The 22,545-nt window shown below is 39.2% G+C and overlaps 1 protein-coding gene and 2 pseudogenes across 5 annotated transcripts; 2 read left to right on the top strand and 1 right to left on the bottom strand.

The window, feature by feature from the left end:
* Positions 1-1,512: 1,512 nt before the first annotated feature.
* Positions 1,513-2,918, top strand: LOC137734183 (aspartic proteinase CDR1 pseudogene; annotated as a pseudogene).
* A 1,621-nt stretch (positions 2,919-4,539) lies between these two features.
* On the top strand, positions 4,540-6,071 carry LOC137734182 (aspartic proteinase CDR1 pseudogene; annotated as a pseudogene). The gene has a single exon (XR_015964600.1). The product of XR_015964600.1 is annotated as an aspartic proteinase CDR1 pseudogene (transcript).
* On the bottom strand, positions 6,049-22,037 carry LOC137734897 (uncharacterized). Of its 4 annotated transcripts, XM_088697770.1 has the most exons (5): positions 21,778-22,037; positions 21,285-21,357; positions 18,821-21,103; positions 17,957-18,046; positions 6,049-6,660 (listed from the first exon to the last, which is right to left on the bottom strand). In XM_088697770.1, exon 3 carries the CDS (start codon positions 21,081-21,083, stop codon positions 18,840-18,842), a length of 2,244 nt encoding a protein of 747 aa, XP_088553896.1. In that variant the 5' UTR covers positions 21,084-21,103; positions 21,285-21,357; positions 21,778-22,037; the 3' UTR covers positions 6,049-6,660; positions 17,957-18,046; positions 18,821-18,839. The 4 variants fall into 4 exon arrangements, with proteins under 4 accessions (XP_088553896.1, XP_088553892.1, XP_088553895.1 ...); XM_088697766.1 differs by having other exon boundaries at positions 18,821-21,357; positions 21,759-22,037; XM_088697769.1 differs by having other exon boundaries at positions 18,006-18,046; positions 18,821-21,357; positions 21,759-22,037.
* Positions 22,038-22,545: the final 508 nt, after the last annotated feature.

The following is a 22,545-nucleotide window of genomic DNA, read 5'->3' as shown; positions in this document are numbered from 1 at the left end:
GGTGGTTGGGGTGTAAAGGTAACAATGGTGTTAGGGGCGATGGTAGCGTCAATAGTGGCAGTTGTGGTTGTGGTCGAGGTATGGTGGTGGTGCTAATAGTAGATATGGTGGTTGGGGTGTAGAAGTAACAATGGTGGTAGGGGCGATGGTAATGCTACTGGTCGCGGTGGTGGCAATGGTGGCGGTTGCAGTTATGGTGGTGATGGTGGCGGTGACGGCAACAATGGTGGTGACAATGGTGGTAGTGGCAGTTGTGATGGCACTGATGGTAGTTGCGGTGGTGGCAACAATGGTGGTGGTAATGGCATAGGTGTTATAAGGTTAGTATTTGTAGTGCTCGGTCGTAGCAATAACTTTATTTTCTAAGGGATAAAATGTATGTGGAAGGCAAATTATGTCATTTTAAAAAAATTAATGAAGGTATCACAACAATTAAAAATATTAAGTAAAGGCTCAATTATGTTTTTTATCAAAGAAGCTTTTAAAAGCAACATACAATTTTAAAAGTTGTATGTACGTCATTGTTTTTAAAATAAGTAGGATATTTTACTTCTACCAAACACTTTTTTACTTCTTAAAGTGAAGCAATTTTGAGTGAAAAAAAACAATACCAAATGAGATCTTAAAGGAGAGAGAATCCTACTTCATAAATTTAGTAAAGCAGTTTTTATTTCTTTTTTTTTAAATTATAAGGAACACATTGATCAGAAATATAATTAGGGAAGTGTTATTGACACTCCAAAAATCTCATTCTATACTCCTGTATTTTTCTTTCCTAATATAGAAATTTTAGAATGTAGAATGAGATTTTTGAAATACTAATAACAATTTTCTATAATTATTCATGCAGAATCCCATACGCGTTGACTATTGCATTGGGCCGATCGATTGATCCATTCATAATTTATGACTAATCCACGCAAAATTATCTTTTCCTATATAAAGGTGAAAAAAATAAAATAAGGATATTTAATCATTTCCCCTAATCTTCAAAATCAGGCTAATTACCAGTAATATAATAAAGAGAAACTTACACACGCATTGACTCATCACGAAGCAAACAGTAATCTTGGGACAAATCCATGCAAAATCCCCTACTCGTTAATTAATCATTTGATAAGTCAACTTGAATATTTATATAGGATTAGAATTCCATTCCCTCTATATCTTCGGGTCTTGATTCTCCTACTCTTTCACTTTTCCCTTTTTTCTTTCTTTCTACAAAGAAAGTCAACACATTCAAATAAGAAAGGATCGGAGCAGAAGGAGATTTGAAGTAGAGAGAATCTTGCTATATTCATATGTTGATGGAAGAATCACTGAGAATCCAAGAAAAAGGAAACAAACGTCAATCTAGGCAACAAATGATCGTACAATTGGATATCAAATTCATGGTTGTCGTAAGAGCAAATCCCGGATTTCCTCTTTGAATCACATAGTTTAGGCTCCTCTCTACCTATAAATACACACCATAATCCCAATGTCTTCCTCACATACTAATCTTTTCTAGCCATGGCAGCTTATCATTCTCTCGCCTTCGTTTCATTGTCAACAACAACATGGCTTTTTATTCTTTGTGCCTCTAGTTTCTCTTTCGTCTCAGCTCTCAATGGTGGCTTCAGTGTGGACCTCATTCACCGTGACTCACCAAAATCTCCCTTCTACAACCATTCACTAACCCCAGCTGAGCGCCTGCGCAACGCCTTTCGGCGTTCCATTAACCGAATCAATCACTTTAACCCAACAGCTTCTTCACTCTCTCAGCAGGCTAGTCTTAACCAAGCTGAGGCCACTATCATCAGCGACAATGGCGAGTACCTCTTGGAGTTATCTATCGGAACACCGCCTTTTCCAATCAAAGGAATTGTTGACACAGGTAGTGATCTAATTTGGACCCAATGCAACCCTTGCGTAAGTTGTTACAAACAAAAAGATCCTCTTTTTGAACCCAAAAAATCCTCAACCTACAAAGCCCTTTCTTGCTCTTCAAGCCAATGTAACTCTCTAAATGGTACTTGCTCTAGTGAGAGTTCTAGTAACTGCCAATACGAAGTCACCTATGGAGACCAATCATACAGCTATGGAGATTTTGCCAGAGAAACCCTAACCCTAGAATCTACCACTGGCAGAAATATAGCATTCCCAGAAACCCTAATTGGATGTGGGTTTGACAATAAATTTACCGCTGGTAGAGGTAGCGCGTCCGGCATAGTAGGCCTTGGAGGTGGCTCAGAGTCCCTAATTACCCAATTGGGTTCTTCTATTGGTGGAAAATTCTCCCATTGCTTGGTCCCATTGGGTTCCGAAACCACAAGCAAGTTAAATTTTGGTAGTAACGCTGTCGTTACAGGCGCTGGAGTTGTGTCCACTCCTATAGTCCAGGGCCAAGATCCTAAAACCTTCTACTTCTTGACCTTGGAAGGTATAAGTGTGGGTAACACAAGAATTCCTTCTTCGTCATCAGCTTTCTCCTCAGGTGAAGGCAACATTATTATCGATTCTGGCACCACATTGACCTTACTTCCACCATCGGTGTACTCGGATTTGGAAGCAGAAGTTGATAAAGCCGTTGGTAGTTTGGAACATGTGCGACTCCCCGGCGTTCCTTTGAATCTTTGCTACAAGATTAGTGAATCCAGTTCTGATGATTTCAATCCACCAACCATCACTGTCCATTTCAGCGGTGGCGATTTGAAGTTGCCTCCGACTAACACCTTTATTAGGGTCAGTGAGGAGGCTGTGTGCTTTGCTTTCGGTTCTTCTCCAAGTGTTTCAATCTTTGGGAACCTGTCACAGATGAACTTCTTGGTCGGATATGATACTAAGGAGGGGACTGTTTCCTTCAAGCCAACTGACTGCACCAAGCAGCAGTAAAAGTCCCTATTGCTTGTAATCTGTGTTTTATATTTGGTGATTTTCTATTTAATGTACTTTAGGCTTCTCATTGTTATTGGTTTGTGATAAATAATTAATCGAATAATAATTTGTTTTTTCATATTCTACTTTCCATTTTTAATTCTCTTCGCTAACTCACCATTTTCATTTAAATTCAAAAGTTGAAGATTAGCTAACTGCAGTTTCACTAGAACTATTTTATTTTCCAGTTAATGATAAGGATTTATTTGATTAGAGACGTTTTTAGGGTTTCTAATCAACTAATTAAATCTTCATCATTTGCAAATAGTATTAAAATTTAAAAATCTTGCCTACAAGAAACTTACACAGTTGCACTTTTTACGAAAGCATTGACTTTTACCATTACTCATTAATCCGATCATTCGTTTTTTGGTTCAATTCATCAGCTGAGGATTTCAGTAAAAATGGCTTAATCACTAAACCCCAAACCCTAAAGCCTAATAAAATTCATGATTTGTTTTGCGTATATCTCTTGTTTTTTGTCTTGTTTTGTTTTGTTTTTTTTTTGTTTGTTTTTGTTTTTATTATTATTTTTTATTTATTATATTTTTTATATTTGGTCTTAGTATTGAACTCAATCACCAAAATCTTCCTTCTACAACCTTGATCTCTAACTCAATCACAGCGGTTGACCAATGCTCTTCGTAGTTCCTTTCGTTGGTTTGAACCAAACGTTTCGACCCGACAGCCACAAGTACTCTCTGTAGTTCCTTTGGTTGTATTTCTTAGCTGCTTCTCGTGCTTGTCATGCCACAGATCCATCAATATAATGGCTATATTAGATTAGCTAAGTTGACCTTGTTTTAGCACGAGAATCCAATACATAATGTCCTTTTATTAAGTTTATATTTTTCTAACACTGCTATCGTTTAACTTAAAACATTTCGACAAAGAAAAACCTTTTCCAAAGCGCAATTAACTTAGAACATATATATATATATATATATATATATATATATATATATGTCAATTGAGCTGTCCTTGAGACAGACCAACCAAGAAACTAGAAGGTTTGCTGGATCTTATCTTTTGTGCAAAGAAAGAAGGTTTGTTGGAATTTTGTGCCAACAAATAGAAGGGGACACCAGCACGTACGTCATTTGCACGTACGTTTAAAACTCAAACGTGATGTGTCTATCGTGTTTTAAGTTTGTTGCGTTTATCTTGTTTTTGTACTAAATTTGTATTGATGACGTTTTGTAGGGGCATGACAATGTTTCTGGTAGCTGTATAAGGGTTTATTATAGTTTGTTTTATTGTGCAAATTTACTCTAGATCAATTTCTTGACCACTAAAACTTATGTACCTAATTAACAACCTCTAATTATTTGTGAAATTCAATAAAATACCACCCCATAATTTCTGGTAGAAATAACTCAAACCGAGGAATTAGACAAAAGAGGAAACAAACTATAAATCCAAATAATAATTCCCACAAAGCATTAAATTTGATGCTTTGTCAAACTTACTCAATAGAAAATATAGTCAAACCATTCCACTTTCTAGAAACAGTTTTGAATCTCTCAGGTCCAACCATGATTTAATTAATAACCAAATCCTACCAGATGTGCTCTGATATTTTTAGTCTTTTGAGACTCTCATTTGGAAAAGAATCATTCTGGTTCCGCCACTAATTATATAAAATACCATTGCAGAGACTCTTTTGTTATATGTTCAAAGTGTTGTCTTCATCTTTCTCATGGAAGCTATTCACTCACTTTTCACCATTGCATTTGCCATTATTTTCCTCCCATTTCTCTCGCTCACAGAAGATGATGACCATCACCACGGAATCGGCTTCAGCCTCGAACTGATCCACCGCGATTCGCCATCATCTCCGTTGTACAATCCGGCGGAGTCTCATTGGCAACGCTTAAGCAATGCCTTGCAACGCTCGCATTACCGTGTGACCAACCATTTCGGCAGAAAAGGTTCAGGACTACGCGCTACGAGTCCTACAGGGGAAGCCCATTTAATCTATGTTGCAGGAGAGTATTTGGTGAACATATCGATTGGGACACCGCCCAAAACTTTGATTGGCATTGTGGACACCGGCAGCGATCTTACATGGACGCAATGCAAGCCGTGTAAGGATTGTTTCAAGCAAAAAATCCCCATCTTTGATCCCAATTCTTCTTCAACATATGAGCCCCTTTCTTGTTTGTCCAAACAATGCCATTTGCTAAGTGAAGGCACTTGCTCAAACGATAAGTTTTGCTATTACAATTATACGTATGGGGACAATTCCTACACCTCTGGAAATCTGTCCGTGGACACTGTTACATTGGCTTCCAGAACTGCAGGCAAGGCCGCCGTATCAATCCCCAACACCATATTTGGATGTGGACACCACAACGGAGGAATCTTCAGCGGGACTGAGACAGGCATAGTCGGACTTGGAAGCGGAGCTGTGTCGCTTATATCCCAAATCGGAAAAGTGGTTGGTAGGAAATCTTTCTCCTACTGCTTGGTGCCGAGTTACGAACTACAATTTCGTTCAAACTTGCACTCCAAGCAAAGTAGTCAAAGTGAAATCCCAAGCAAGATGTACTTTGGTGGTAAAGTTTCAGGCCGTGATGTGGTCTCAACTCCTGTCCTGTCGAACGGTTCGCAAACCTATTACTACCTTGAGCTTCAAGGCATCAGCGTCGGAGACGACTATATTAAGCTTGAAGTTTCCAGTCCTCAAAGTTTTAAGGGCAACATGATCATAGACTCCGGGACTACTATAACAGCTTTGCCTACACAGCTTTATGAAAGTTTCGAATCGGCAATTAGAAAGGCAATTCATCTGGAGGTGACGAGAGATCCAACCGGCATTCTACTGCTCTGTTACAAGACTAAACCGGAAATCGACGCTCCCATTGTTACAGTCCATTTCCGTGGTGCAGACGTGAAGTTAAAATCCGTCAACACTTTCGTTAGGGTTAGGGAAGATGTTGTGTGTCTTGCATTTTCCCCGACCAACGATGTGGGGACCTATGGGAATGTGGCACAAATGAACTTCTTGGTAGGATTTGACCTGCAAGAAAGGACATTATCCTTCAAGGCAACCGATTGCGGTACCGGGTAAAGAATTGCCATGGATTTTGTTTTCCATATTTATTTGCCAATGTACCTGATGCCAAAGAATAATAATAATAAGAGTGATCATATATAATGGATTTTTTTGAGCATTGCTCTAATTTACAAGAGATTTGATGAAAATAAATAGTAGAAAACTTGAAGATTCACAATTTTTGTTCTCAATGGATTTGTAAAACCGATCGATATTACTTGGAATTTTTCACAACCCGTCACATCAAATTCCGAAAACAGCTGCCGATACCAACATTACAAAAGCCTGTAGATGGCACCCCCCGGCCTTTCCTCCCAAATTATTGCAGGGTGCCATTTTTGCAGCACACTGTGATGACTGATGACTGATGAGGGCACATTCGTACTGGCTTCGGCAGGCCAGTCACACCTTATTTTTCAGATGTGCAATTTTTCTTTTGCTTTTGGTATTCCTCAAAAATCATCACTCAGTGTAATTAGTCTCTGTTTTTTTGAGATGGCTCGTTAGTCATCCAAAAGAGCGAGATGAGGTTGGAGTTCACGAATTATAACCTTACAGCACTGGGCAGTGAGTCCAGCCTCTCCAGTCTTCCCTGCAACAGAGGTTCTCGAATATGCTAGAGTGGTCATCCAACCTGCTTCAACTCTCTGATCTCACTGGACTGAATCTGGCTCCATTCCTGGAATCTGTGGGAAAGCCATTCATACTGTTTATGACACAAAAGGAGAGCATAAAAAAGAAACTGAAATCGCAGAAAGCGAATATTGATCTAGGAAAATCATGTAAACCCTGCAACCAATTTTATTTGAACCCATGTCATCTCACTCTACAGTCTACACCCAACTTAAACCATATATGTGAATCGTCTTTTCTGTCCTATTGTACAATTACCGTTAGAGACAGGATTTTATTAAAACTAAAACCAAATTTATCTATAAACCCATATCCAATAATCAAACCCTCCACTTTGTGCCTCCATTCCTGGAGAGCAATGGGCTCGTCAAACGCTTGAAAAAGTTTCTTTCAGAAGCACAAAAGGACTCTTTATGGATTTAGAAGAAATGTACTGCAAGTATTTTGAGATGAGTAGTGGAGGTACAAATGTCCACCGTGAAGAAAGTATTTAATGCCTTAGAATAGCTGTAATGACTGACAAGTATTACAAGGAGGCAAAGAATTCCAAGAAAGCTTCTAGTGCAATTGAAGAAATTTTAAAGACAACAGAATTAAACATTTAGTTACTTGTTTCTTCATCACAAAATCTTGTGATTGAAATTCTTGCCAATGAGAATAGAGTTGTCCTAGACAACCAAAAAAAGGGTATGCCCTGAAAAAAGGACTAGACCCCGTGAGCTAGTATGACCTTTGCCATTCATAGATAACAGTCACTCCTCAATCTCCACATATTTTAAATTGGGTGTAAAGATAAATTTACATATTGGATTTGGTTTGTAAAGGTAGTTTAAGTAGTTAATTTGGGTTTAAATAAACAATTCATATCAAAATGCCTGTATATGAGTAAAGCAAATGTAATTCTGGGTACATGCAAGAGTCACATATACTACCTGCTGAAGTTCGAAAATTCACTATAGACACTAAAAGATAGGATGAAGAATATAACATGCTACAGATGTAAATTCATGACTTTCCGCCCTTTTCATTTCCACGAAATCTAAAGATTGAAGGCTATATTTTGCTTCCAACTACACTTGATTATAAGCAATTAACTCTATTACGGGCCAAGTTGGCACCTTTCATAAAGCAATTGCAGCTGTAGCAGATAAGGGGACACTTTTGCTCTAGCTCAATACCAAAATATGTGGGTGATAAGTTTACAAACTCTATCACACCTCTTTCACTTTGCACTCTCAAATAAAATTGGACAAAGAAAGAAATAGAGAAAGGAGGGAAGCAACAAGCTTTGGCAAAACACTTGGACTTTGATATATGAAAAGGTTTACAAATTGTTGGAATAAGAAAGCTTACAAGCTTCTTCACAATTGGAAGTGGGATTTGGATGGGATGATTTACAATGCTTGAGAACTTGGGTATTTATAGCAAACCAAATAATTAAACTAAGATTATTTATTACCACACAAAACACATTAATTGCACCTAATAATTTTATTCAACCATACCTAACATTGCCTAACTTTGACATTGATTTTCAACAATAGCAACCTGTTTTGATTTGAATTTCCAACACACCTCCTCAAATCAAAACGCCTTCATTCCTAGCATTTCACGCAGTAGCCGGAATGTTTCAATTGGCAATGGCTTTGTGAAGATGTCTGCCACTTGTTCCTTGGTGTGACAGTAGACAAGTTCAATTGTCTTTTGCTTCACATGGTCCCTTAGAAAATGGAACCTGGTATCAATGTGCTTGCTCCTTCCATGTTGAACAGGATTCTTTGCAAGTTTGATTGCAGACACGTTATCTACGTGAATCACAGTCGATTCCACTTGTGGATGACACACTGACTTCAACAGATTTCTTAACCAAATTGCCTCATACACGGTTGAGGCTACAGCAACATACTCGGCTTCACATGATGACAAAGCAACAATTGATTGCTTCTTTGAAGTCCATGAGAAAGCTGTTGATCCTAGAAAAAACACATAGCCAGTTGTGCTTTTCCTTTCATCTTGGTCACCTCCCCAATCATTATCTGAATAACCAAATAATTTTGCATCTTCACCAAAATTATAAAATAGACCATAGTTTAGAGTACCTCTTATGTACCTCAAAATTCTCTTGGCGGCCAGCCAATGAGACTCCCTTGGTGTTTCCATGTATCGACTCACGAGTCCAACACCATAAACTATATCAGGTCTTGTGATTGTAAGGTACCTTAGGCTTCCAACGAGGCTTTTGTACACTGTTGAGTTTACAAACTCACCCTCTCCTCCTTTGGACAGCTTCAATCCAGTTGCGACTGGGGTATTGACAGTGTTGCACTTGTCCATATTGAACTTCTTCAATATGTCTCTCATGTACCTTTGTTGAGAGATGTAGATACCATCACTTTCTTGCTTCACTTCTATGCCAAGAAAGTATGACATTAATCCATTGTCAGTTATCTCGAATTCACTGAACATGGATTGCTTGAACTCATGGAACATTGCCTCATTGTTTCCTGTAAACAATAAATCATCTACATAGAGACAAATAATTAAGAACTCCCCTTTTTCACCATTCTTCATGTAAACTGAATGCTCGTATGAACATTTCTGAAATCCATTTTGGTGAAGGTAGTTGTCGATCCTTGAGTTCCAAGCTCGTGGTGCTTGCTTGAGGCCGTACAAAGCCTTCTTCAAACGATACACCTTATCTTCTTCTCCTTGTACTTGGAAGCCTTCCGGTTGTTCCACGTACACTTCTTCCTCAAGTACTCCATTAAGGAAGGCTGACTTGACATCTAGTTGATAAATTTTCCATTTATGATGTGCGGCAAGAGAGATTAGCAATCTTACCGTGTCAAGTCTCGCAACTGGAGCATAGACTTCATCATAGTCCACTCCATACTTCTGTTTGTAGCCCTTTGCTACAAGTCTTGATTTGTATCGATCCACACTCCCATCTGCAGTGCGTTTGATCTTGTAAACCCACTTGACACCAATAGCCTTCTGATTTGGTGGGAGCTTTGTCAGCTCCCAAGTGTCATTCTTCTCGATGGCATGGATCTCTTCTTCCATGGCTTTCTTCCAACAATCTTCTTCCACAACTTCATTGAATGAGAAAGGCTCGTGGTCTGCATACAAGCAGAAAAGGTTGGTTTCTTCTTCTTGTCCATAAATCTCTGTGAGATTCCTTAACCTCACTGGAGTTGAGGAGCTGCTTTCCTCACTAGATGTAGGACCACTCCTTGCAATTCTGTGCACTGGAGTTGTTGTGATTGTTTGAGCCGGCTGTTGCTCAATCGGTGGTACAACTTCTGGTTCTTCAAAATCAGTGGAGACGATCTTCTCTTTACTGACTTCTTTGTTGTTCCACGTCCATGTCTCTTCCTCACTAAAGATGACATCTCTACTAACCACTAGTTTGCCAGTTAGTGGGTTGTAGAGCTTGTATGCCTTGGACTCTTCACTATAGCCCACAAACACACACTACTCACCTCTATCATCAAGTTTCCTCCTCTTGGCTTCTGGAACTTGAGCATATGCAACACACCCAAAAATTCTTAGGTGTGTAACATTCGGCTTGTATCCACTCCAAGCCTCTTGTGGTGTCATCCTCTTGACATTCTTTGTTGGACATCGATTCAACAAATAAATCGAACAAGCTACAGCTTCTGCCCATAACTCTTTTGGCAAATTCTTCTCCTTAAGCATGAACCTTGTCATGTCAAGGATGATTCGATTCTTTCTTTCGGCTATCCCATTTTGCTGTGGGGTATAGGCAGCAGTAAGTTGATGCCTAATTCCTTGCTCCTTGCAGTATGCTTGGAAAGCATTGGAGGTGTACTCTCCACCTCTATCTGATCTCACAGCCACAAGCTTGTGGTTACTTTCTGCCTCTGTGAGTGCCTTGAACTCCTTGAAAATTTTTAGGGCAGCTGACTTCTCCTTGAGAAAATAGACCCAAGTCTTTCTACTGAAATCATCAATGAAGGTAATAAAATACCTATTACCTCCATAAGACATGGGATCCAATGGACCACATATATCTGTGTGCACCAACTGCAGTGGTGCCTTTGCTCTCCATGTATCACCAACAGGGAACGATAGTCGTGCTTGCTTGCCAAGCACACAACCTTTACATACTTGGCGTGTGGCTTCAATCTGGGGTAGACCACGAACCATTCCTCCACTTGACAGCAACTTTAGGCCATTGAAATTAAGATGGCCAAATCGAAGATGCCATTTCCATGACTCATCTTCCATTACACCGATGTTGCAGCTTCCAATCTTTGTGTTCAAATTCAACGGAAACATCCGGTTCTTTGACATTCGAACACGTGCAATAAGCTTTCTCCTTGCATTCCTGAGAGTGAGAAGCATGTTCTCCATATGTATAATGTACCCTTTCTGGAGCAGTTGACCAATGCTCAGAATGTTGCTCTTCATACCTGGTATGTAGTAGGTATCGGAGATGTATTCTTCTTTTCCATCCTTCTGGATGATCTTGATCTTCCCTTTGCCTTCAACTGGCAATTTTGAGGAGTCACCAAGACTTACAGTTCCATAGGTCCCTTCTTTGAGTTCGGCAAAAAACTCCTTCTTTCCACACATGTGATTGCTTGCACCAGAGTCCAAATACCAAACATCTTGTTGGCTACTGGAATCATGGTGTGCTAGTAAGACTGTAAGTTCTTCATCAGTATTTCCACTTGATTCTGCCATGTTGACATGCTCACCATTTTTATGTGAACATTCATTGGCATAATGTCCATATTGCTTACAGTTGTGACACTGGATATGCGCCTTTCCTCGAGTAGATCTCCACTCCTGAGACTGACCTTGATTTTGTGCATAGCCTCGACCTCTTCCTCGGGCTCGTCCTCGGCTACGGTTGGATGAGCTCCCACGACGTGAGTTCCATTGCCCACGACCTTTATTTGGTTTGTCAATATTCAACTTTGACTCCAAAGCTTGCTCTAGCGTTGTGGGGCTTGCATTCTTCTGAATGCGTTGCTCGTGAACTAGGAGGGATCCTAGTAGCTCTTCTGCGCTCATCACCTCCAAATCCTTGGATTCCTCAATGGCAGTCACCACATGCTCAAACTTAGATGTGAGTGACCGGAGTATCTTCTCCACAACTCGTACTTCATCGAGTCTCTCGCCATTTCTCCTCATCTGATTTACTATCACAATGAGCCTTGAGTGATAGTCGGAGATGCTCTCCCCTTCATTCATATGAGCAGTTTCAAAATCTGCTCGAAGTGATTGTAACCTCACTTTCTTGACTCGATCTACTCCTTTGTAGATTGTACTGAGTGTATCCCATACTTGCTTGCTCGTTTTTGCTTCTGCAACCTTCTCGAACGTTGAATCTTCCAAACCCTGGTATAGAAGATACTGTTGGAAATTCAAATCAAAACAGGTTGCTATTGTTGAAAATCAATGTCAAAGTTAGGCATTGAAAGTTAGGCAATGTTAGGTATGGTTGAATAAAATTATTAGGTGCAATTAATGTGTTTTGTGTGGTAATAAATAATCTTAGTTTAATTATTTGGTTTGCTATAAATACCCAAGTTCTCAAGCATTGTAAATGATCCCATCCAAATCCCACTTCCAATTGTGAAGAAGCTTGTAAGCTTTCTTATTCCAACAATTTGTAAACCTTTTCATATATCAAAGTCCAAGTGTTTTGCCAAAGCTTGTTGCTTCCCTGCTTTCTCTATTTCTTTCTTTGTCCAATTTTATTTGAGAGTGCAAAGTGAAAGAGGTGTGATAGAGTTTGTAAACTTATCACCCACATATTTTGGTATTGAGTTAGTAAACTGTCAAATACCAACAATTGATATCAGAGCCAGAATACCATTCTGGCAGGTGCCGCAGTTATGGCGTCCAACTTAGTGCAACTCCAAGTTCCCACATTGAAGAAAGAAAATTATGAAAGATGGTGCATCCAATTCAAAGCATTGTTTGGATCACAGGAGCTATGGGAAGTTGTCAGTAGTGGGTATGTTGTACCCACTGCCGAGCAAGAAGCCTTATATACTGCGGATCAAAGGAACACTCTCAAGGACTTACGAAAGAAGGACCAAAAGGCGCTGTATCTTCTATACCAGGGTTTGGAAGATTCAACGTTCGAGAAGGTTGCAGAAGCAAAAACGAGCAAGCAAGTATGGGATACACTCAGTACAATCTACAAAGGAGTAGATCGAGTCAAGAAAGTGAGGTTACAATCACTTCGAGCAGATTTTGAAACTGCTCATATGAATGAAGGAGAGAGCATCTCCGACTATCACTCAAGGCTCATTGTGATAGTAAATCAGATGAGGAGAAATTGCGAGAGACTCGATGAAGTACGAGTTGTGGAGAAGATACTCCGGTCACTCACATCTAAGTTTGAGCATGTGGTGACTGCCATTGAGGAATCCAAGGATTTGGAGGTGATGAGCGCAGAAGAGCTACTAGGATCCCTCCTAGTTCACGAGCAACGCATTCAGAAGAATGCAAGCCCCACAACGCTAGAGCAAGCTTTGGAGTCAAAGTTGAATATTGACAAACCAAATAAAGGTCGTGGGCAGTGGAACTCACGTCGTGGGAGCTCATCCAACCGTAGCCGAGGACGAGCCCGAGGAAGAGGTCGAGGCTATGCACAAAATCAAGGTCAGTCTCAGGAGTGGAGATCTACTCGAGGAAAGGCGCATATCCAGTGTCACAACTGTAAGCAATATGGACATTATGCCAATGAATGTTCACATAAAAATGGTGAGCATGTCAACATGGCAGAATCAAGTGGAAATACTGATAAAGAACTTACAGTCTTACTAGCACACCATGATTCCAGTAGCCAACAAGATGTTTGGTATTTGGACTCTGGTGCAAGCAATCACATGTGTGGAAAGAAGGAGTTTTTTGTCGAACTCAAAGAAGGGGCCTATGGATCTGTAAGTCTTGGTGACTCCTCAAAGTTGCCAGTTGAAGGCAAAGGGAAAATCAAGATCATCCAGAAGGATGGAAGAGAAGAATACATCTCCGATACCTACTACATACCAGGTATGAAGAGCAACATTCTGAGCATTGGTCAACTGCTCCAGAAAGGGTACATTATACATATGGAGAACATGCTTCTCACTCTCAGGAATGTAAGGAGAAAGCTTATTGCACGTGTTCGAATGTCAAAGAACCGGATGTTTCCGTTGAATTTGAACACAAAGATTGGAAGCTGCAACATCGGTGTAATGGAAGATGAGTCATGGAAATGGCATCTTCGATTTGGCCATCTTAATTTCAATGGCCTAAAGTTGCTGTCAAGTGGAGGAATGGTTCGTGGTCTACCCCAGATTGAAGCCACACGCCAAGTATGTGAAGGTTGTGTGCTTGGCAAGCAAGCACGACTATCGTTCCCTGTTGGTGATACATGGAGAGCAAAGGCACCACTGCAGTTTGTGCACACAGATATATGTGGTCCATTGGATCCCATGTCTTATGGAGGTAATAGGTATTTTATTACCTTCATTGATGATTTCAGTAGAAAGACTTGGGTCTATTTTCTCAAGGAGAAGTTAGCTGCCCTAAAAATTTTCAAGGAGTTCAAGGCACTCACAGAGGCAGAAAGTAACCACAAGCTTGTGGCTGTGAGATCAGATAGAGGTGGAGAGTACACCTCCAATGCTTTCCAAGCATACTGCAAGGAGCAAGGAATTAGGCATCAACTTACTGCTGCCTATACCCCACAGCAAAATGGGATAGCCGAAAGAAAGAATCGAACCATCCTTGACATGACAAGGTCCATGCTTAAGGAGAAGAATTTGCCAAAAGAGTTATGGGCAGAAGCTGTAGCTTGTTCGATTTATTTGTTGAATCGATGTCCAACAAAGAGTGTCAAGAGGATGACACCACAAGAGGCTTGGAGTGGATACAAGCCGAATGTTACACACCTAAGAATTTTTGGGTGTGTTGCATATGCTCATGTTCCAGAAGCCAAGAGGAGGAAACTTGATGATAGAGGTGATAAGTGTGTTTGTGGGCTATAGTGAAGAGTCCAAGGCATACAAGCTCTACAACCCACTAACTGGCAAACTAGTGGTTAGTAGAGATGTCATCTTCAGTGAGGAAGAGACATGGACGTGGAACAACAAAGAAGTCAGTAAAGAGAAGATCGTCTCCACTGATTTTGAAGAACCAGAAGTTGTACCACCGATTGAGCAACAGCCTGCTCAAACAATCACAACTCCAGTGCACAGAATTGCAAGGAGTGGTCCTACATCTAGTGAGGAAAGCAGCTCCTCAACTCCAGTGAGGTTAAGGAGTCTCACAGAGATTTATGGACAAGAAGAAGAAGAAGAAACCAACCTTTTCTGCTTGTATGCAGACCACGAGCCTTTCTCATTCAATGAAGCTGTGGAAGAAGATTGTTGGAAGAAAGCCATGGAAGAAGAGATCCATGCCATCGAGAAGAATGACACTTGGGAGCTGACAAAGCTCCCACCAAATCAGAAGGCTATTGGTGTCAAGTGGGTTTACAAGATCAAACGCACTGCAGATGGGAGTGTGGATCGATACAAATCAAGGCTTGTAGCAAAGGGCTACAAACAGAAGTATGGAGTGGACTATGATGAAGTCTATGCTCCAGTTGCGAGACTTGACACGGTAAGATTGCTAATCTCTCTTGCCGCACATCATAAATGGAAAATTTATCAACTAGATGTCAAGTCAGCCTTCCTTAATGGAGTACTTGAGGAAGAAGTGTACGTGGAACAACCGGAAGACTTCCAAGTACAAGGAGAAGAAGATAAGGTGTATCGTTTGAAGAAGGCTTTGTACGGCCTCAAGCAAGCACCACGAGCTTGGAACTCAAGGATCGACAACTACCTTCACCAAAATGGATTTCAGAAATGTCCATACGAGCATTCAGTTTACATGAAGAATGGTGAAAAAGGGGAGTTCTTAATTATTTGTCTCTATGTAGATGATTTATTGTTTACAGGAAACAATGAGGCAATGTTCCATGAGTTCAAGCAATCCATGTTCAGTGAATTCGAGATGACTGACAATGGATTAATGTCATACTTTCTTGGCATAGAAGTGAAGCAAGAAAGTGATGGTATCTACATCTCACAACAAAGGTACATGAGAGACATATTGAAGAAGTTCAATATGGACAAGTGCAACACTGTCAATACTCCAGTCGTAACTGGATTAAAGCTGTCCAAAGGAGGAGAGGGTGAGTTTGTAAACTCAACAGTGTACAAAAGCCTCGTTGGAAGCCTAAGGTACCTTACAATCACAAGACCTGATATAGTTTATGGTGTTGGACTCGTGAGTCGATACATGGAAACACCAAGGGAGTCTCATTGGCTGGCCGCCAAGAGAATTTTGAGGTACATAAGAGGTACTCTAAACTATGGTCTATTTTATAATTTTGGTGAAGATGCAAAATTATTTGGTTATTCAGATAGTGATTGGGGAGATGACCAAGATGAAAGGAAAAACACAACTGGCTATGTGTTTTTTCTAGGATCAACAGCTTTCTCATGGACTTCAAAGAAGCAATCAATTGTTGCTTTGTCATCATGTGAAACCGAGTATGTTGTTGTAGCCTCAACCGTGTGTGAGGCAATTTGGTTAAGAAATCTGTTGAAGTCAGTGTGTCATCCACAAGTGGAATCGACTGTGATTCACGTAGATAACGTGTCTGCAATCAAACTTGCAAAGAATCCTGTTCAACATGGAAGGAGCAAGCACATTGATACCAGGTTCCATTTTCTAAGGGACCATGTGAAGCAAAAGACAATTGAACTTGTCTACTGTCACACCAAGGAACAAGTGGCAGACATCTTCACAAAGCCATTGCCAATTGAAACATTCCGGCTACTGCGTGAAATGCTAGGAATGAAGGCGTTTTGATTTGAGGAGGTGTGTTGGAAATTCAAATCAAAACAGGTTGCTATTGTTGAAAATCAATGTCAAAGTTAGGCATTGAAAGTTAGGCAATGTTAGGTATGGTTGAATAAAATTATTAGGTGCAATTAATGTGTTTTGTGTGGTAATAAATAATCTTAGTTTAATCATTTGGTTTGCTATAAATACCCAAGTTCTCAAGCATTGTAAATCATCCCATCCAAATCCCACTTCCAATTGTGAAGAAGCTTGTAAGCTTTCTTATTCCAACAATTTGTAAACCTTTTCATATATCAAAGTCCAAGTGTTTTGCCAAAGCTTGTTGCTTCCCTCCTTTCTCTATTTCTTTCTTTGTCCAATTTTATTTGAGAGTGCAAAGTGAAAGAGGTGTGATAGAGTTTGTAAACTTATCACCCACATATTTTGGTATTGAGTTAGTAAACTGTCAAATACCAACATATGGATTTAGAAGAAATGTACTGCAAGTATTTTGAGATGAGTAGTGGAGGTACAAATGTCCACCGTGAAGAAAGTATTTAATGCCTTAGAATAGCTGTAATGACTGACAAGTATTACAAGGAGGCAAAGAATTCCAAGAAAGCTTCTAGTGCAATTGAAGAAATTTTAAAGACAACAGAATTAAACATTTAGTTACTTGTTTCTTCATCACAAAATCTTGTGATTGAAATTCTTGCCAATGAGAATAGAGTTGTCCTAGACAACCAAAAAAAGGGTATGCCCTGAAAAAAGGACTAGACCCCGTGAGCTAGTATGACCTTTGCCATTCATAGATAACAGTCACTCCTCAATCTCCACATATTTTAAATTGGGTGTAAAGATAAATTTACATATTGGATTTGGTTTGTAAAGGTAGTTTAAGTAGTTAATTTGGGTTTAAATAAACAGTTCATATCAAAATGCCTGTATATGAGTAAAGCAAATGTAATTCTGGGTACATGCAAGAGTCACATATACTACCTGCTGAAGTTCGAAAATTCACTATAGACACTAAAAGATAGGATGAAGAATATAACATGCTACAGATGTAAATTCATGACTTTCCGCCCTTTTCATTTCCACGAAATCTAAAGATTGAAGGCTATATTTTGCTTCCAACTACACTTGATTATAAGCAATTAACTCTATTACGGGCCAAGTTGGCACCTTTCATAAAGCAATTGCAGCTGTAGCAGATAAGGGGACACTTTTGCTCTACTTTTTCTTTCTTTTATGGTGATGGGAAATTTTCCCTCCACTTCGAACTTTTCACCAAGGGGAAGTGAAAGACGACTGGACCAAGCCTAATTGATGACAACAAATCAAATTTTCGAACTTCAGAGACCAACGATATTTATGCTTTGCGAACTAAAAAGCACAAAATGCTCACAATTTTTAACTAAATAAGTGAGAACAGAAAGCTCCAACAACAGCTAATGTAAATACAGCAGAAGAAGAAAAGGAACTTACAATATGTCTTCTAGCCATCACTGTACGTACTACGGAAAGATGGACTTACATTTGAAGGAAGAAGGTTTCTTCATCTCCTCAAGTAAATATCTACAAGGAAACGAATAGAATTAATCTTCTTTATAATAGCATGAAAAACATGTGATTAAGTTCTTCGAAAGAAGTATGTTGATATTAATTATCCAAATCTGCCACTGATACTAAGTAATTTTCTTTTCCTGTTCATTAATTAATTAATAAAAACATTAAAAACTGTCTGAACAAACTCCAAAAATGTAAAATTGAGAAGTAAAAAAAAAAAACAAAACATAGTTATGAATCAGTCATAGATTCATAGCTATATTCAATGAGGTTAAAGCAGGAGAGTAGGATACATAATTAATCGATAGGAACTTCAAATCATAGTGACTAGAATTGCTTGGTATTTCAATTTTGATTATTTCCTATTGATTTACGACAAAGTAATATATGATGATGACTCACAGGATATATTCACTATAAATCCCATCCAAAAGTGAAATCCTCTCATAAATAAATTCCCTCATGTAACTGCAGCTGAAGTACTAAACGTAGAAAAGCATAAAAATCCTATAATGGCTATTTAAAAGATGATGAAAACAAATATAAGATGAGTAAGCATCATCTCACTACATTCAATATGGTGTATGACAGAATAGATCTGTATATGCATTATTTAAGAAATTGTAATCTCACATTATAATAACAAAATACAAGACAAGGTATGTAAAGTAATGAATTCAAGTCCCTGTATGTAAAATATAAACATAAGATCATTAGGTCACAACATTTTGGAGGTAGCTAATTAAAATGAAGAGCGCAATGAGATTTAAGAGAATATCCAACCTTCAGCTGGAAGAGCAAACTAGAATTCATCATCTGGCACAAATCCCCTTTGAAGCATCTCATCATGGAACCGAAATGCCTCCTTCAAATTGTCCTGGGTCACATGTCCATTTATCAATGACGTATAAGTGGATCTATCAGGTTTTACACCTCTCTCAATCATCTTCCGCAATACTAGCTCGGCTTCGTGCATTCTACCTTGCCTACAGAACCCATTTAGAATTATATTGTATGTAAACTGATCCGACAGTATCCCTTGCTTTTCCATCTCCTGAACTGAGGAAAATGCTTTGTTCAGATTCTCTTCTTTTACATATCCGTTAATCAAAGTGTTGTAAGTAATACTGTCAGGAACAACTCCTTTTGAAATCATTTTGCCTAAGAACTCATCCGCCTTTGTTGTGCCACCAGAGCGGCAATAACCTTTAATGACAGTGTTACAAGTAACTAGAGTGGGTTTGATGCCTTCTTCAATCATCTGGTCCCACAACCTAAACGCCTCATGCACGTTCCCCATGCTACAAAATCCATTGATTAGGATGCCATATGAAATGTGATTGGGTAATATCCTTCTTGAAACCATGTCATCCCATAACTCCTTAGCTTTATCCATTTCACCTAGTTTGCAGAAGCCATCAAACAATGTGTTGTATGTGACAATATCAGGCTTAATATTTCCATTAGTCATTGCATCAAACAGATTGAGAGATTTAGTCATATTCCCGTGCTTGCAATAGCCATGAATGAGCGTTGTGAAAGTATAAAAATCAGGAATGACACCCCTTTCCAACATTTCATTGAAAAGCTCATCTGCATCAGAAAGCATTTTCTCTCGACACAGTCCATTTAAAATTGTATTGAACGTTACCACATCAATAGTGCAACCTTGCTCAAGCATTTCATCACGCAGCTTCAAAGCCTCTAACATCATTCCCTTTCTAGAATATCCATCTATAAGAATAGTGTAGATCACATTATCTGGAACCAAGCCTGCCCTTTTCATATCTCTAAAATATAGCAACGCACGATCAATATTTTTGTTCCTCGAAAAAACCCCAATAAGTGAACTGAAACTAACTATATCAGGAACAACACCTCTCTGTGACATTTCATGGAAAATTTCCTCAGCCTCTAAAAAATCACCTTTTCTACAGCTCTCAAAAAGCATTGTATTATAAGTAGTAGTATCAGGATTCAATCCACCTTGCAACATTTCATACAACATTTCCTTTGCTCTTGCATAATTTCCTACTTTACACAAACCATTCATGATAGCATTGTACGTGAAAAGCTCAGGTTTCAACCCCTTAGAAGACATAGAGTTTTTTAACTGAAAAGCTTCTTCTAGAAGCCCTTCGCGACAATATGCATTGATTAGTGTATTATACGTCACAATATCTGAAAACACCCCCTTCTCTTCCATATCTGATAAGAAGAATTTAACGCTCTCAATTTTGTGAGCTTTGCATAAGGCATTAACCATTATATTTAGTGTATAAACGTTTAACTGAACCCCACTGCTAACAACTTCCCCATATACCACCCATGCCAAATCAATCCACCCGACCTTCACAAGCCCACCAAGAAGACTATTGCAAGCATTTATCGAAACACAAAATCCTTTTCTTCTAAACACCTGAAACGCCTCAAATCCTTCTCTCAACTTCTTAGCCTGCACATACGTTCTAACAAACAGATCAAAGACCAAAGAACTTGAGCCGCAACTGCTATAAGTTGAAACCAAAGAGTCTGCCACTCCAACACGCGAAATGCCACTCTTTCTAACCATTCTAAGAATCAGAGGTTGTGCATCTGACACCCTTCGACCACGCACCAACATGTGAATCATTGCACTCAAAGACTCTGATGAATGTTTAAAATTAGGGCTATTTAACAGAATCAAATCAACAAACTTCAGACCCAGTTGCAAATTTTCGCGGCAGCGAGAAAGAACTTCAGCAATAAGAAATGGGTTTAACTGAAAACCGCGCAAGGAAGTGAGGGTGCCTTGCTTCAAACCTAATAAAATCTTTTCCACCAAAAGAGAATCTGATAGAGACGCTGACGAAAACGGTTCTTGGCTTGTACTACTACAGAGTTCTTGGGATTGCATACTTTTAAGACCAAGTTCCAGGTCATTTGACGGACAATAAGCAAAAGAATGAGGTCTATGAGAGTGAAAGAGTGAGTACTTAGTTGGTTTTGTGAAGGTTGTGAGGGTTCTGGGAGCTACGTTTCTCAAAATTAGCCGTTGGGTTTGCATATTTGAAACTATAGTTATAGCCATTGAAGAATGAACTTAGAATTCAAAAGGATGAGGGATGCTTGGGGGTTGAAAGGGCCTGTCTACCGATTAAAAGTTCATTCCAGTTTGACTGGGTTAGGTCCCAAACCAAGAACCAGTACCAAACAGTTTGTAGGCCATAAAGATGAACCGGAAACTGAAAACTTGGACCTTAAATAGACTGACCGTATACCGAAACTTTAAGTACGGTCTGGTCTCATTGAATTATATCCTCATTTCTAGCAGGTTGATCCTGAAAAAAGCAAAAAGCAGTCATCAATATCGAAACAAAACAAGAGAATGAAAATATTTATTCGCGAAATAACAAAGGAAAAATGAGAATAGCAGTTATAAGAATATCGAAATTGCATCTAAATGTAATAGAAGACAATCCAACAGGCATTGGATTGCAACGAGAATCTCCGAATATGGGCAGAAAGAATTCGAACAGACGATTAATTCAACAAAAATGATAATCCAGATTAACAAAAGGCTAAGGGTACAATTATTGAATCAAAATTTCCATGCTTGTTCCTAAAATTTTAAGATATTTCAGCAAAATTTACAGTAATGGCACATAGTCAGTTGCAAGATATTCCGGCAAAATCTTGTTCCTAAAATTTTAAGAATCACGGAAAGTAGAAGAAAAATAGCCATGAAGTCTGAAGATTGCCTCAGTGATCGGACGGACCAAGTCCAACAGCGGCGACAGGAAGTGAGAGCAGCGAGCGATGGGTTTGAGTTCGAGCTTCGATACAAACTTTCAGTGGAAGAAGAAGAGGATGAGTTCAGATGAGAGGTTGAGAGGAATGGGAGGATTCTGGTGGCTGTGAATGGCGGATTCCGGTGGTTACGACGTTGAGAGAGAGAGGCGGGAGAGAATTCCAGAGAGAGAGAGAGGCCGACGGATGGAGAGTGCAGGGTTTTTACTTAAACCGACACAGGGTAGGTGTAGGCCCAGGGTACTACGTATCACTTGTAAGCAGTCAGAAGTGTTATGAACTTATGATTCTCAACAAAAGTAAATTTAAACTAAATTTTTGTTAACTTATTGTGAGATTAAGTCCATCATCTCTTTATTAGTCTAGATAATATCGGTTGAATTGGAGTCGTATTGTTAACTTAGGTTGAGTTGTGTTGATGAAAGCTTGTTGGAATTTATGAATGGACTACATTTTTCTTATTCATGAAGCCTTGTTCAAGGTTGATATATGTTTATGATACTTGGATGGCTAAGATTTTAACATGATGAATTCCGTTATTTCCAGAGTTCCAGCAACTCGACAAAATTATATTGGAAATCAAACAAAATACAATATAAGAATGCTAACAACCTTCTCATTCGAATCTTCTTTTTCTACCTTTCATTTTTTTTTTTTTTCCTGATCTAAATTACAACATTGCTTGATAATCGAAACTGTCTATTCTCCATGCCAACCTC

The sequence above is a fragment of the Pyrus communis genome, chromosome 7 (assembly GCF_041283825.1).
Source record: "Pyrus communis isolate YQ-2024b chromosome 7, ASM4128382v1, whole genome shotgun sequence".
Lineage (NCBI taxonomy): Eukaryota > Viridiplantae > Streptophyta > Magnoliopsida > Rosales > Rosaceae > Pyrus > Pyrus communis.
This window is presented reverse-complemented; position numbering and strand designations above follow the sequence as displayed.